A 15,114-nucleotide genomic window follows, 5' to 3' on the forward strand; every position below is an offset into this window, starting at 1 on the left:
ATCTTGATAATTTACTAAATTCATTAATTCTAATACTTTAGTTGATGGAGTCTTTGGGGTTTTCTACATACAATATCATGTCATCTGTAAAACGGTGACAGTTTTAACATCTTGCTTTCCAATTTGAATGCTTTTTATTTTCTCTCTCTGAAATTGTGGTATCTATAACAAAAGGGTAAGATTTCTGAAGATGCAATAAAGGTATCATATGAAATAAAACAAAATGCCAAGCCTGGAGGACATAAAGACTGGTTTGTGAAGTGGAATGTAAAAATAAGACCCAGAATACAGTTTTCAAAAATAAAGAACTACATAGAAGAGGTAATAAAAACTGTTCTTTATAGCATTTTGGAGTAGAATCAGGCTGGTATGTAGATGCTTTAGGCAGAAAAACAGCTGTTTCTTCAGTAGAAAAAGAGTTTCCTAGTAGTCTGAGTCAAAGATGAAGTGGTCTATTTCACGAGTTAACATACTCCTCATCAGTATAGGTGAGTAATAAACAAAGAATGGAGAAATGAGGGGTAGAAATTTTATAACAGGGTCAATGTATCAGAAGCATAACTAGACTATTAAATTGTCCAAGTTGCTCTCTAATCTTAAAAAAAATAATTTTTTTAGAATGTGTGTATCAAGGACAATATGTACTTTATTATTACTCTAACAGAAGATTAAACATACTCCTATTTGTATGGTGAAATAATCTAATGTTATTTACTAAAAAGTGAAATTAAAGGTCACTCAGTCGTGTCTCCATGAACTATACAGTTCATGGAATCTCCAGGTCAGGATACTGGAGTGGGTAGCCTTTCATTTCGCCAGGGCATCTTCCCAAGCCAGGGATCGAACCCAGGTCTCCCACGTTGCAGGTGGATTCTTCACCAGCTGAGCTACCAGGGAAGTCCAAGAATACTGGAGTGGGTAGCCTATCCCTTCTCCAGTAGATCTCCTGACCCAGGAATTGACCTGGGGTCTCCTGCATTGCAGGTGTATTCTTTACCCACTGAGCTATCAGGGAAGCCCTCAGGCACACTGGGGCACACATAAACAAATGAAAAAACAAAATCAGGTACAAAGCAGCTATCTGTGATTACAGAGTCTTAACTCCTCAAAATTTAAACATCTAGTCTGAAAATCTCAACAATGAAAACACTACAAAGGGCTTTCAACTCACAATTATAGAAAGCAAAAAAAAAAACAATACAACTTTAAGACTGAGATGTCATGAATACTATTTTTTCATATAATAAAAATTTTGCTTCTATATTTATGGATTTTGGTAAGTCATTCAGTTGGAAAAATAATTATTTAGCCCAAGAAAACGTATTTTAAAGATGAAATATTTAAAAAATGCTCAAGAAGATATTGAAGGTAATTTAAAGAACAAAAAGTTAATATAGTCTCCCTACTATTATTGGTTTATTTTAACTTCAGCATGATATTGACCCATATTTATGGGTCATATATATTAATGAAATAATATATTTAAACAACCTTTAGAAAAAAAACGTTGTGGTTCTTGTGTGAACAACGGACATTAGAGACTTTAGTAAACTGATAAAAGCTTACAAGGATACACCAATGGTCGGTGAACTTTTTCTGCAAAGTTCCAAGTGATAATTTAAGCTTTATAAGTCATAGGGTCTCTACCATAACTACTAAATAGTGCAAATGAAATCACAGACAATACATCAAAAATTAGTCTAACTTAGCTGCTATATTTAAAATGGGTAACCGACAAGGTCCTACTGTATAGCATGAGAACACTGCTCAATGCTATGTGGCAGCCTGGATGGGAAGGGAGTTTGGGGGAGAATGGATACATGTATGTGTATCCATGTATAGCTAAGTCCTCTGCTGTGTAGCTGAAACTATCACACTGTTAATTGGTTATATTCCAATACAATATAAAAAGCTTTAAAATCTGAAAAAAAAATAGTGTAACCTTGTACCAGTAAAGCTTTATTATGAGGCCTGAAATTTGAATTTAGTATCATTTTCACATCACAAAAATTACCTTTTTTGTCAACCATTTAAATAAGTAAAAACCATTCTTAGATCATGAGATGCAGAATAACAAGTGATAACAGATCTGGCACACAGGCCATAGTTTGCTGACTTCCCCTGGGAAGGACAGTCTTTACCTTAATCTCTAAATGAGACATGACTCACATATGCATACAACCTCTGACAAAATTCCGTACCCCTGGTCCTAAAGCTGAAACCCTTGTTAACTGCTGCCATAATAAATACACTGAAAACACTTAACGCTTTAAAAAAACAAACAAAAAAACCCACACACAAACAGCAACAATAACAAAACTACTTCTGTCTTACAAAATGATGGTAAAGCTGAAATTACAAAATAGCCTTGCAAGAAGCCCCCCACATCTGACCAATGACCCTGCAAGAAGCCTCCTACATCTGACCACACTGTGGCTCACCTTCTAACACTCTAAGACTCTCCATATCATTTTGATAAATATCATGTGAGAGTTGGACTGTGAAGAAGGCTGAGCGCTGAAGAATTGATACTTTTGAACTGTGATGTTGGAGAAGACTCTTGAGAGTCCCTTGGACTGCATGGAGATCCAACCAGTCCATTCTGAAGGAGATCAGCCCTGGGATTTCTTTGGAAGGAATGATGCTGAAGCTGAAACTCCAGTACTTTGGCCACCTCATGCAAAGAGTTGACTTATTGGAAAAGACTGTGATGTTGGGAGGGATTGGGGGCAGGAGGAGAAGGGGATGACAGAGGATGAGATGGCTGGATGGCGTTGCTGACTCAATGGATGTGAGTCTGAGTGAACTCCCGGAGTTGGTGATGGACAGGGAGGCCTGGCATGTTGTGATTCATGGGGTCGCAAAGAGTCGGACATGACTGAGCGACTGAACTGAACTGAACTGAAAGATCAAAAAGTGAAAAGGGAAGTCACTCAGTCGTGTCCGACTCTCTGCGACCCCATGGATGGTAGCCTACAATGCTCTGCAGTCCACGGGATTTTCCAGGCAAGAAGACTGGAGTGGGCTGCCATTTCCTTCTCCAGGGGATCTTCCCAACCCAGGGATTGAACCCAGGTCACCTGCATTGCAGATAGACGCTTTACCGTCTGAGCTGCTAGGGAAGCCCAAAGATCAAAAAGCATCCTGTAAATACTTACAGGAAAAAAAAGAATTATGATTCATTTAAACTTTTAATGTTTCTTAGATCAAGCAGCTTGTTTTTTGGTTCTGACTTATCTGAGAATAGCAGTAACAGATGAATAGGACTTTTAATTTATAACTAGGAAGGGTGGAGAGGAAAACTGTTCACAAACGTATTTTTAACCTGTCTGAAGGTATTTCTGGAATACAATTCATTTGAAAATTGGAAGCTACATGTATTTAGCTTCTCATCTATTTAGCTTCTCATCTGCTAACATTTCTAAACATGCTAATTTTTCCATGTTACAAAGATATCAATAAAGTCAACTTTTAATTTATAGTATTTAAGAAATAAAAATATTATGCTATATTTAACCAATCAACCTGCCTTTCAGAAAAACTGGGAGGAAAATTAATTCCAGTTTATAACTTCCATGAGTTAAAATACTAAGTTAGAAAATAATTTTGAATACTGAATCACTCATGACCTCTACATAACTTACAAAAATGTCCTCAATTGAGCAATCTCTTCCATAGATGGCTTAGAGCATAATTTTTTAAATTCTACAAATTTACTATTATAAGAAAACTAGGTTTCAGGCTAGATATAATAATTATAGTAGTAATCATTATTGAAAGCCTGTTATATACCAAGCATCAGTACTAAAAGTAGCCACACTAAGCATCAGTACTAAAAGTAGCCAAAGGGACTACATTTTAAAATATTCATAAAATCAAACCATTCTGAACCTTATTTAACACTAGGGTAAGAAAACATGATCATTTCTTCCTTAATATCCAACACAAATACTTGAAATACCATGGATTGAACACTATACTCTTCTAAAGGTGCTATGTAAGCTACAGTCTAACAAAGAACAATATAAACTCCCAGAGTTTGAGCTTTAAACCATTATTTGGGCATCAAAAATAATTGTTTGTTGCTCTGTTTCCTGATGTTGTGTAAATCCAGGCCATCATCAATCTAAAGACAATGCAATGGCCTGACATCACAATCTCATTTATCTTCATCTGTCCTTCACATTCTGTCATTCTTAATGTAAAATGGCCTCTAAAGGACGCAACTTCTCTTCACTCATCTAAAAGCTGAAAGAGGAGGGTAAGTGGGTAAAAGGTCTATGGTGGCTTCAGTATACCACTGGAGACTCCAAGCAATCACTTCACTCAGCCTAGAGAGCTACACTGCAGCTAATGTGCTTAACATGTAAACATGACATAGCAGGAAGCAGGTTAATGTGATTCTTGAGGTATGTGTCTCACTTCCCTTGCTGAATCCTCAGGATACTCCAGCTTTAGTTTCCCCAGGCTATATGAAACTGAAATATTGTCCAAGAAAGATACTAAACATGCACAATATATGGGACATAGAATGATATCAATTTCACTTCTCTGACAGTCCAAGAATTCTTTCCATTCCAATATACTAACTTAAGGTCATCATGATACAGAGGTTGTTAGTCAACAGGCAACAGGATTGTAAAGTATGCAAGCTAATTTACAAGGCCAAACACCTTAATTAAATGTACCCAAGTTAGATTAACTGCATCATATCTTTCATATTAGAACAATCCTTTTTCTTTCCAGATTTACGTCAAAAAAAAAAAAATCTCTACCTTTCAACATCAGCACAGGAAATTTACTTTAAATTCTCCTGTCGCCTATTCTCTTCCTACTACTGTTTTTCCCAGACAAGACAGGTGGTGAAAACTACGTCTATTCATTTCATAACAGGAAGTTGTTCTTTGTTAAATCATCTCTTAAGACTGTTTTGTTTCTAACAACACATTCAGGGCACATTTTGAACACCATGTTCTAATCACACATGTGCTAAAACCTTTTTTTCCCCAATAGTACTATTAAACAATACACAAATAATATAATAGTCCATAAAAAATCTAGAAAATACACCTTTGATATAGCTTATATCATCTGAGTAATAAGAGAAGTACAGTTAATAAAAAATTCATACTAAATATGAATATGGAGTTCCAGCTGAAATAGAAAATGTTTAAAATATTTTTATAAAAATCATTGATTATTTAAAGTATTGTCTTTTGCACAACTACAGAACATATGCAGAACATTTAAACCATGGTTCAATGTACTAAATTCAGAGTTGTACTTGAAAGCACAGCATGTATCATTTGATGATCTTGAAGCCATTGTTTTATCACAAAATATTTTTTCCATTTACCAATTTTGCCTTGCTGCCAGTCATAATTATATAATTTCATCTATTACAAATTAGATACTACAGATTTTGAAAAATTTGAGTAGTAAAGGCCTTTAGATCCCTATGACCTAGAAAATTAAGTTTCAGCATAGAATTACAAACACTCTTAATATCTTAATTTAAATGTGTTCATTTAAGATTAGTTTGGTAAAAAAGTTGTATTTCTAAATTTAAAAAATTAATCAAAGTATATACATATGTGTGTGTATATGATGCATGCATACATACAAACAAGCATATGTATAAGTACACATATATACATATATGTGTTTGTATATGTTTGCACTTCTCTGATGCATCTAGAAGCAAAGGTTAGTCAAAAGGCATTACCAGTGTGTAATAATACTGGTACTTAAAACACACATTTTCAATAATTAGGTGATTTTAGAACCAAGATGTTAAGTTAATGTTTTATAAAAGATCAAAAACATGACAAGAATTTTGGCAAGTTATTTCCCAAACTTTAATTTCTCTAAGTCTGTGATACTGAAGATTGCCACTTATGAGTTGCAATAAGTGGCATCTGTGAGCATCTGTGTCCAAAGGCAAATATTATTAGCAAGCAATAAACACATTAAAAACAATGCAAAAAGAAATGTATAAAAGAACCACTTCCCTCCCTTCAATCTCCCACCTTTGGAGACAAGTTCTGCCCAAAGTGGTTAAGCATTTTCTCCAAGAGAGCACAGATATCCACAGACAAAAGTATCCCTAAAAGAATGGAAGTCATCTACCATTACCTCTGGGTATTGGTATTTAACGTATTCTAAGATGAAGGAGAATAAAGGTCCAAAACCTTACAGTGACACAAGATAACTTATAATCTCTAGGTTTATCTTAAAAACTTCTTTAGGTCTTTTCTACCAGGTGGAGGTAAAAACTAGGATAAATTTCACCTTAATGCAAAACACAAGAGGTTGAGGTTCAATGTAGGTCTTATAGAGCAAAAAGTTAGCAAAAGAGATGATGTCAACAATTTCACTGTATTAAACAACAGGCTTACTGTTACACTTATAAAGAACATGAAAAAATGTATCCTTTAAATAAAGGAGTTTAAATTCATTTATCCATTTCTACTTTAAGAGAGATTATATGTATAATTGAAGAAAGATATATCTGGACAAGGCAAGGCACAGAAATACTCCATCTGAAGAAGACAGACTCCACAGAAAAGAATATTTCAAAGGAGCAGGTTTGTACCCAATCAAATGAATGGCAAAGATAAGTTGGTCTCTGTGAAAGTTAGAAGTTATTCTTAGTGCCCAGAAGAGAACTCACATAGGGGCTAGAGAAGAAGCTGAAGAGTACTGTGGCAGGAAGAATTCTAGCTCAGTCAAGATGCTATTGTGAAGGGCTTTGCAAATGTAAAACGGTCCTGAACCAGCTGACTAGAAGGTGAAGAGATTTTCCTTGATGGACCTAACTTGATCATGTACAACTTAAAAAGACACTAACTAGGCTTTTTCTGGCAACAGAAATTTAAAGCATAAGATGGATAAAATATGATGGAGATTCTCCATTGCTATCTTGGGACAATGGAAGGGGCCATGCAAGTTTCAAGGGGCTGAGAGTGGTTCCCAGGTGACAGCTAGAAAGGAAATTTAGTTCTTAGGTCTACAATCACAAGAATTGAATTCAGCCACAATTAGCTGAGGAATATCAACTAAGGACAAGAACATAGTTGGCCAACAACTTGCTGAGTTCCTGAGCAGACAATCCCATCATGCCATGCCCAGATTTTGACTTACCTAGAGAAACAGTAATAAATATTGTGTGAAGCTGTTAAATTTGAGGTAACTTGTTACACAGTAAGACAAACTTAATACATGCACTAATCAAGCTCAATCATATAGCTTGATTTAGAAGAACCCAAGAAGTTTACAGTAAGCCCCAAATGCTACTTCAAGAAATGGATGGTATGGGGAGGGAGGAGGGAGGAGGGTTCAGGATAAGGAACACATGTATACCTGTGGTGGATTCATTTTGATATTTGGCAAAACTAATACAATTATGTAAAGTTTAAAAATAAAATTAAAAAAAAAAAAAAGAAATGTGTCTAACATCAATGACATACAACACTAAAATACCAAAGAGGGCCATCAGATTAGACACTACTGGGAAAGAAATCTAAGAAAATTTCAAGCTCATTAGCCATAGTAACTAGGAGACAAAGATCATAAAATACAATATGTATTTACCAGGAAAAAGATGATTCTTCTAGATTCATTAAAACCAAAAGGTGGGATTAGGTCATCTTTAAGGTTTCTTTTAGCACTTTCTATAATTCTTGTTAAGATATAGTCCTATCTTTTTTTTTTTTTTTTAAACTTTACAATATTGTATTGGTTCTGCCATAACAGACATGAGAGATGCCTGGGTACAAACCCAGATCCTACAGATGTTCATAACTCAACCAGCTTCTTATAAAACACTTAATCAGGAAGAGAACAATTTAATTTATTAAGGTTCAAAGCTTTCTCATCTGCATTCAACCAAGGGACTTCATAACACAGCAAAATATCAAATTGAATGAAAGCAAGGCTTTCTTCCCATATAAAACCTACCTTCATATTTTAAAAAGATGATTTTTTTAAAAATCCCATATTTAAAACTGAAAGTCAGTATATATGTGCACAAGGAGGAAAAAGTTTATAAGGTCATGTACATGAGGCAGTAACATTAACAAAAGCTGAGAAACTGGTTGATGCCCTGGGAGTAAATTTTTACTCTCAATTTAGATCCTTGTTAAAAAATTATACATTAAGTATAAATTAGGCTCTTAAAACTTAAGTGAACTCATTTGTTAAAACATGACTTGGGGGAAAAATAGTGGTAGCAATCAGTTCAGTTCAGTTCAGTCGCTCAGTCATTTCCAACTGTGACCCCATGAACCGCAGCACACCAGGCCTCCCTGTCCATCACCAGCTCCTGGAGTTCACCCAAACTTACATCCATTGAGTTGGTGATGCCATGTTGTCCCCTTCTCCTCCTGCCCTCAATCTTTCCCAGCATCAGGGTCTTTTCAAATGAGTCAGCTCTTCACATCAGCTAGATAGTATTAATTTTGCACCTATATAGCTTAATTTAATGGTATAATCTAAGTAACTTCTTAAGACAAATAAAACTCATTATCATTTTGATTCTATTTACTCTGAGAGCAATTGCTAGGTCAGGACTTCTAGAAAACTGCTGAAAATAACTTGAATCTAACTAGTTAGTGAATATCTAGAATTTTATCCTAATATGAATGAAAATATTAAAAAAAAACTTCTCAAATCAGATGAAACACAAAACGAATTTCAGAACTTCAATACCATAGGGAACTATATTGAGAGTTTAATGTAACAATGAGGGAGAAGAAACTCAAGGGATAATAAAATAATTTCATTAATACCAAACCATAAGCAATAAAAACATAAACAAAACTTTTTCTCTGTTCTCTTCATTTCCTTTAGTTTAAGATCTTTCAGTATCCTCTAAATGACAAACTGATTAAAAAGTAGTTTGACAGAAAAAAAACAAAAAAAGAACCCAATATAATCAAATGATCCAGTTCTTGATTATACAATGCCCACACTGCCTTCTTTCCTTACCTTGTCTATCCTATCTGGACGATTGGTAGCTGCCAAAATTGTCACATTCTTTAACTGTTCAATGCCATCCATTTCCGTCAAGAGCTGAGCCAAGACACGATCAGCTACATTCCCAGCACCTGAAGAACTGATTTTTAAAAACACAGTTTTAAAAACCTATTTACCTGTCCCCAAACACTCTACTATTTTAAAAAGACTGTATATTCTGTACCAAGAAACATTATGTCTTTTTCAAATTATAAAATGCATGCTTCAGAATTCATTACTTGTTGAATTATCATATTCAAGAACTAACTAGATTGAAATAATTTCTTTTCCTCCATCATCAACCATGATTATTTTCTCCCTAAGAACGAAATGCTAAAAAGCATCAAATATAAAAGATCTGTTAAGTAAGATGTAAGATTATTTTTTAAAGGTTCATCAAATACATAATTACTTAACTGATATTTACATTTTACATGGCAATTAAACTGACAAGAATTGGGAATAAACAAATGAGTAAGATACAGATTCATTCTCAAATGAAGTTCAGAGCTTACATGAGACAGAAAATTCCTTACAAACATATAACAAATGGGGTATTTTTGACCTATCTTGATATTTTCATAAATATTAAGAGTATATTTAAACTTATCAGCAAATAAGGAGTCACCACAATACACCTATCTGGAGAGGCAGGCAAAAAAAAAGCATTTTATTTTGTTGCTTTTGTTCATGTCCTAGGTCAATTACAAAGCTACTCCTGGAGAAACTATACTTTAATCTCATTTCCTTTGATCACAAAAAAATTACTGAATATCTATTCTTAAGAAGTAAACCCAACAGGTTTTAATAGTGAACAAAATCCTGATATTACACAATCAAAGTCTCAAAATAGTAATTCTCATTAGCACTAGCTGGAATTTACTAAAACCTGTTCAGAATTGAGAAATACACAATAAACATCTGGCTGGGCAATTATAGAGTGACACAACACTGTAAATGTATTAAATGTATAAATTCAACCAGATGCAGTTCAGAGTGGGAGAGGAGGAGAAGAGGGAAAGAGGGTAGAAAACCACACCCCATACTCTTATCTTAGCATGACAAGTACACCTTAATGTTCATACAATCATCACATAATACATTTAGTAATAAAGTAATCAGGATCTCTAAACAGAAGAATTTAGATCTCAGCATGCATTACAAGTTCCAAAACTTGACACACAGGAGAACAGCCTCTAATTCACACTAATCAAACACATGAGGCTGTTATATAAATCATTACTATCAATTAAATTAAATGGTAGGTTCTTCCAGGTTATTATATAAATTACACTGTCAATTTATTAAATGGTCTTTCCCAATGCCAAAAAACTTTGCGAGCAAGCAAGGAGAATCAGAGAAACCAGTGAGATTTGTTTTAGTTAGCACTAATTCCTGCAAGTAAACAATTGGCAGGTGTATGAATTTGCTGACCTGATTCTACTTAAGAATAAACTTAGAACATTTTGAATAAATGGATTACCTATCTTTCCAAAAATGCTCCATGATAAAACTTATCCAAATGTTAGATAGGAACATTGCTAGCAAAAGCTCTAGGGCTTCTGCATGATGACTACAAGCATATAAATATTTAAGAATGTCAACTGATTACATCTGAGGCCTATAATTATATCTACTTTGCTAATAATTAGTTGTGGTACTACACTACAAGGTGCTATGGAAGGTCACAGGATCAGGTCTTGGGAGAGTTAAGGTAAGCTGTCCAGAGGAAATGGTTTCTAACCTACAACTTAAAAAAAAATGAGTGGGGACTAGACAGTCAAAAAATAGAGGGAAGAGAGAGAACAGTGAAAATGGAAACCACTTCAGAGTAGCACAGCATGGACGGAGGAGCCTGGTAGGCCGCAGTCCATGGGGTCGCCAAGAGTCAGACATGACTGAGCGACTTCACTTTCACTTTTCCTTTCATGCACTGGAGAAGGAAATGGCAACCCACTCCAGTGTTCTTGCCTGGAGAATCCCAGGGACGGGGGAGCCTGGTGGGCTGCTGTCTATGGGGTCGCACAGAGTCGGACACGACTGAAGCGACTTAGCAGCAGCAGCAGCAGCAGCATTAATGTAAAAATGTAAAAGATCAGCAGAGAAAGATAAACCCAGGGTGTATGACAAAGGCTTATTATCCAAATTACAGAGCTTGGATTTTAAACTGAAGTGGATAGGAAGTTTCAAGTAGAGACATGAAAAGATCAGATTTATAATTCTGAGGACCACAGTGGCTACAATATAGAAAACCAGTTACAACTGGGCAGTGAAAGTGAAAGTCACTCAGTGGTATCTGACTCTTTGCGACTCCATGGACTATATATTTTATATATATATATATAATATATAGTCCATGGAATTCTCTAGGCCAGAACACTGGAGTGGGTAGCCTATCCCTTCTCCAGTGGATCTTCCCGACCTGGGAATCAAACCGGGGTCTCCTGTATTGCAGGCAGATTCTTTACCAACTGAGCTATCAGGGTAGCCCCAACTGGGCAGTACTAGTCTGTTTTCCAGTCCAGTATAAAGTAAGAATCTTATAAGTCTTAACTCCCTCCTAACAAGTAAAAAGCTCTAGAAATTGAAAAATTAACAATTCTTTTTAGATCCCTCAGAAATGTGAGACTCGAGCACCCTAATCCGTTCAGGCTGCTATAACAAAATACCACAGACTAGGTGGTTTATAAACAATAGAACTGCATTTATCACACTCTGGAGGCTGGTAAGTCCAAGATCAAGAAGCCAGTATGGTCAGGTGAGAACTCTTCCTCTGGCTGGTAACTGACACCTTCTCACTGTGTGCTCACTTACTACTACACTACTAAAGGCGTACTTGCCACAGTTCCTTTTACCCAGTAAACCTTGTCTATCAAGAAAAAAACTGTAAGGCAGAATAAAAGGCTAACCAATATAGCTGGAAGAAATTGAGTTAGCATCAGAACCAGAAAATCAGCGAGAATGCTAGAATTATCAGACCAGTAATTTTTTAAAACTATGACTAATATGCTAAGGGCTCTAGTGGACAAAGTAGACGACATGCAAGAAAAGGGCAACATAGGCAGAGAAATGGAAATTCTAAGGCTCAAAGAGAAATGCTGAGATTTAACACTGTAACAGAAAAAAAAAGAATTCCCTTTTTGGGTTCATTGGTAGATTACACAGGGGCTGAGGAAATAATCTGTTTAAGTGAAGAGAAACATTCAAAATGGAAAAGCAAAGAGAAAACCGGACTAAAGAAAACAGTGAAAAAAAAATCAGAAAAGAATATCCAAGAACTGTGGACAACAAAATATGTAATATATGTGTATCTAAAATAGAAGATAGAGTAGAATATATTTGAAGCCATAATGACTGAGAATTTCCCCAAATTAATGTCTGACACCAAAATCCAAGATCAAGGAATATCAAAAATCAATAATGCCTTGAATATTCCAGCTACCACTACAGGATATCTATGCTGTCATATTATGGTCAATATTCAGTTTGAACCTAATAGTAAATAAATTACTTTAGATTAACAACATACCCTATAAAAGCAGACAGACATATATTAATATAATGAGTTATCTTCCCCAGCTGTCTGAGAGCTTGTAAGCTGCATGTGCTCTGAATAACTGCAGCTTTGTATAAACTGTTAACACAAAGAATGACATAAAAGTATATATTTTTTCATTTTGCCATGATTTCCCAGTAAAAATTCCAAGCTAACATAGGTATTACATTACATTTGTATAGTTTTGCTCATTACAGTTCTATAGTTTTAACTCAATTTACCCTCTACAAAAAGCAATTTTTTGAAGCGAATTTTTCACAATCTTGGCCCTCCCTATGCTGCTGTTATAAACATAATCCAACAAAAGGAAAATAAGGAAAATTAACACATGTAAGTTCAAACATTTTTCTGACAACAAGCTAAAAACTGAAGCAGAAAAAATGCTTATAAACGTGTCATTTTCTTAAGTGCCATAGATCCAGAAATGGCGACAAGGAAAACTAAAATTTTACAGTGATTATAATAAATGATTATACAATATAAAGTTTTACAAATCACTCCAGTAAAATCTTCACTGATCAGTACTTATTGGGAGGGTTGCTTTGAATTTGGAAAAGAGCTAAGATATGATACTCAGTGAATCTTCCCTCGTAGCTCAGTCGGTAAAAAATTTGCCTGCAATGTAGGAGACCCAGGTTTGAAATCTGGGTTGGGAAGATCTCCTGGAGAAGAAAATGGCAGCCCACCCTAGTATTCTTGCCTGGAGAATCCCATGGACAGAGGAGGCTGGCAGGCTACAGTTCATGCAGTTGCAAGAGTTGGACACGACTTAACAACTAAACCACGATGATACTCAGTAAGCTTGGGTTCAATTGCCAGCTTGACCACTTTTCTTTTTGTGTAATCTTGTGTAAGAGATACTTCTCTGAGCCTCAGTTGTCTCAATCAAACATGGAAAGATCCATGCTGCTGCTAAGTCGCTTCAGTCATGTCCGACTCTGTGCGACACCATAGACTGAAGCCCACCAGGCTTCTCCATCCCTGGGATTCTCCAGGCAAGAACACTGGAGTGGGTTGCCATTTCCTTCTCCAATGCATGAAAGTGAAAAGTGAAAGGGAAGTTGCTCAGTTGTGTCTGACTCTTCGCGACCCCATGGACTGCAGCCTACCAGGCTCCTCCGTCCATGGGATTTTCCAGGCAAGAGTACTGGAGTGGGGTGCCATTGCCTTCTCCGGAAAGACCCATAGCACTCTCAAAATTAAATAAAATGTATAAAAGATATAGCATAATAATTAGTGCAAAGAAAAGATCAATAGATAATTATAATAATAATTCTTATAACTATTATCACCACTGTACCTTGGTTGCTGGCGATGTGTATAACCTTTTACAAGTTATTTTAACCAATTAAACTGAAAAAGGAATGTGTGGCACATAAATGTTACTGAAATAAAACATGAACATGATGTATGATTAAAGATTTTCAGAAGTTAAAACAGGTCAGCAAATACATATTGTCAGTTTCCTACTTAGCTTTACTTAAAACATGATAGAAAGTATTGAACTTCCTTAAACTTTTCCATCAAAACCACCAACATAATGCTAAGGTAAAAACTCAACTGCTCTTCGGCCTTTTGGCTAAGATTAAGATAAAAACTACTCCTCTTAAGCCCTTCATAACGATGCCCAAAACAGTGAGCCTAATAAACAAACTACTAAGAAATACTTTGTTTATACAAGATGTATTAGAAGGAAATTACTATACACTGGTAATGAGACTTCTTTACATTTTAATCTTACCTATATACTAGCTGTTCAAATGCAGTGAGAGTTTGGCTCCTCAAAGTCCTCAAGGCACAATATGTTTTGAATAGCAAAAATTTCCAGATAAGGAGATCTTTGTACTGCTCAGATATTTTTATAATTTAAAAGTGACGTTTTAAAAAATGGCAAACCTTCTAAAATGGAAAAAACCAATATACTGTAAGACTGCTCAGATGTAGAACTGCTTGGCTCAAGAAACTGAATGAAAAGAAAATCTCCACATCCTTGGTTTCTTACTTAGATCTATATCAAAAGACATTCTCGTCATCTGTTACTTCTATCCTCTTTTTTTTTTTTTTAATTTTACTTTATTTTTTAACTTAACAATAATGTATTGGTTTTGCCATATATCAAAATGAATCCGCCATAGGTATACACGTGTTTTTGAGTCTTCTAAATGAACCTTTTTTTGCGGGGGCGGGGAGTGGAAGGGTGTAGGGGGTAGGTGGATACTGATTCAGCATCTTCATTTATAATGCTCTAAGTGTGATTACAGACACACAGGATTTGGAACCCAATGACTTGAATGCATGAGAAAAGACTCAATTTGATTCCCCTACACTAAGTGTGACTGAATGGCCTTCTGGCAGAGGGTAACATGGTGATCTCTCTACAAAATTAATTAGTATACCAAGGATGTCCATAGTCTTTCAAAATGTTTTCTCACTGTAGTTAAGTATCTATGTTGCTATCCTCTGTTAGATTTGAATACTGTTGCTATCAGCTACACTGAAAAGAACATTTATCGTTTCTGTACCCTGAGCACAACTAACAAAGT

The 15,114-nt window shown here is 35.4% G+C and overlaps 1 protein-coding gene across 8 annotated transcripts in view; it reads right to left on the reverse strand.

The window, feature by feature from the left end:
- The window catches only part of AFG2A (AFG2 AAA ATPase homolog A), a 332,309-nt gene that overhangs the window by 219,913 nt on the left and 97,282 nt on the right, over nt 1-15,114 (reverse strand). For all 8 annotated transcript variants that reach the window (XM_070770143.1, XM_070770147.1, XM_070770148.1 and 5 more), the window contains exon 14: nt 8,989-9,115. In XM_070770143.1, coding sequence (XP_070626244.1) covers nt 8,989-9,115 — 127 coding nt within the window. The remainder of the gene's footprint in view (nt 1-8,988; nt 9,116-15,114) is intronic.

This window comes from Bos indicus, chromosome 17 (assembly GCF_029378745.1).
Source record: "Bos indicus isolate NIAB-ARS_2022 breed Sahiwal x Tharparkar chromosome 17, NIAB-ARS_B.indTharparkar_mat_pri_1.0, whole genome shotgun sequence".
Taxonomy (NCBI): Eukaryota; Metazoa; Chordata; class Mammalia; order Artiodactyla; family Bovidae; genus Bos; species Bos indicus.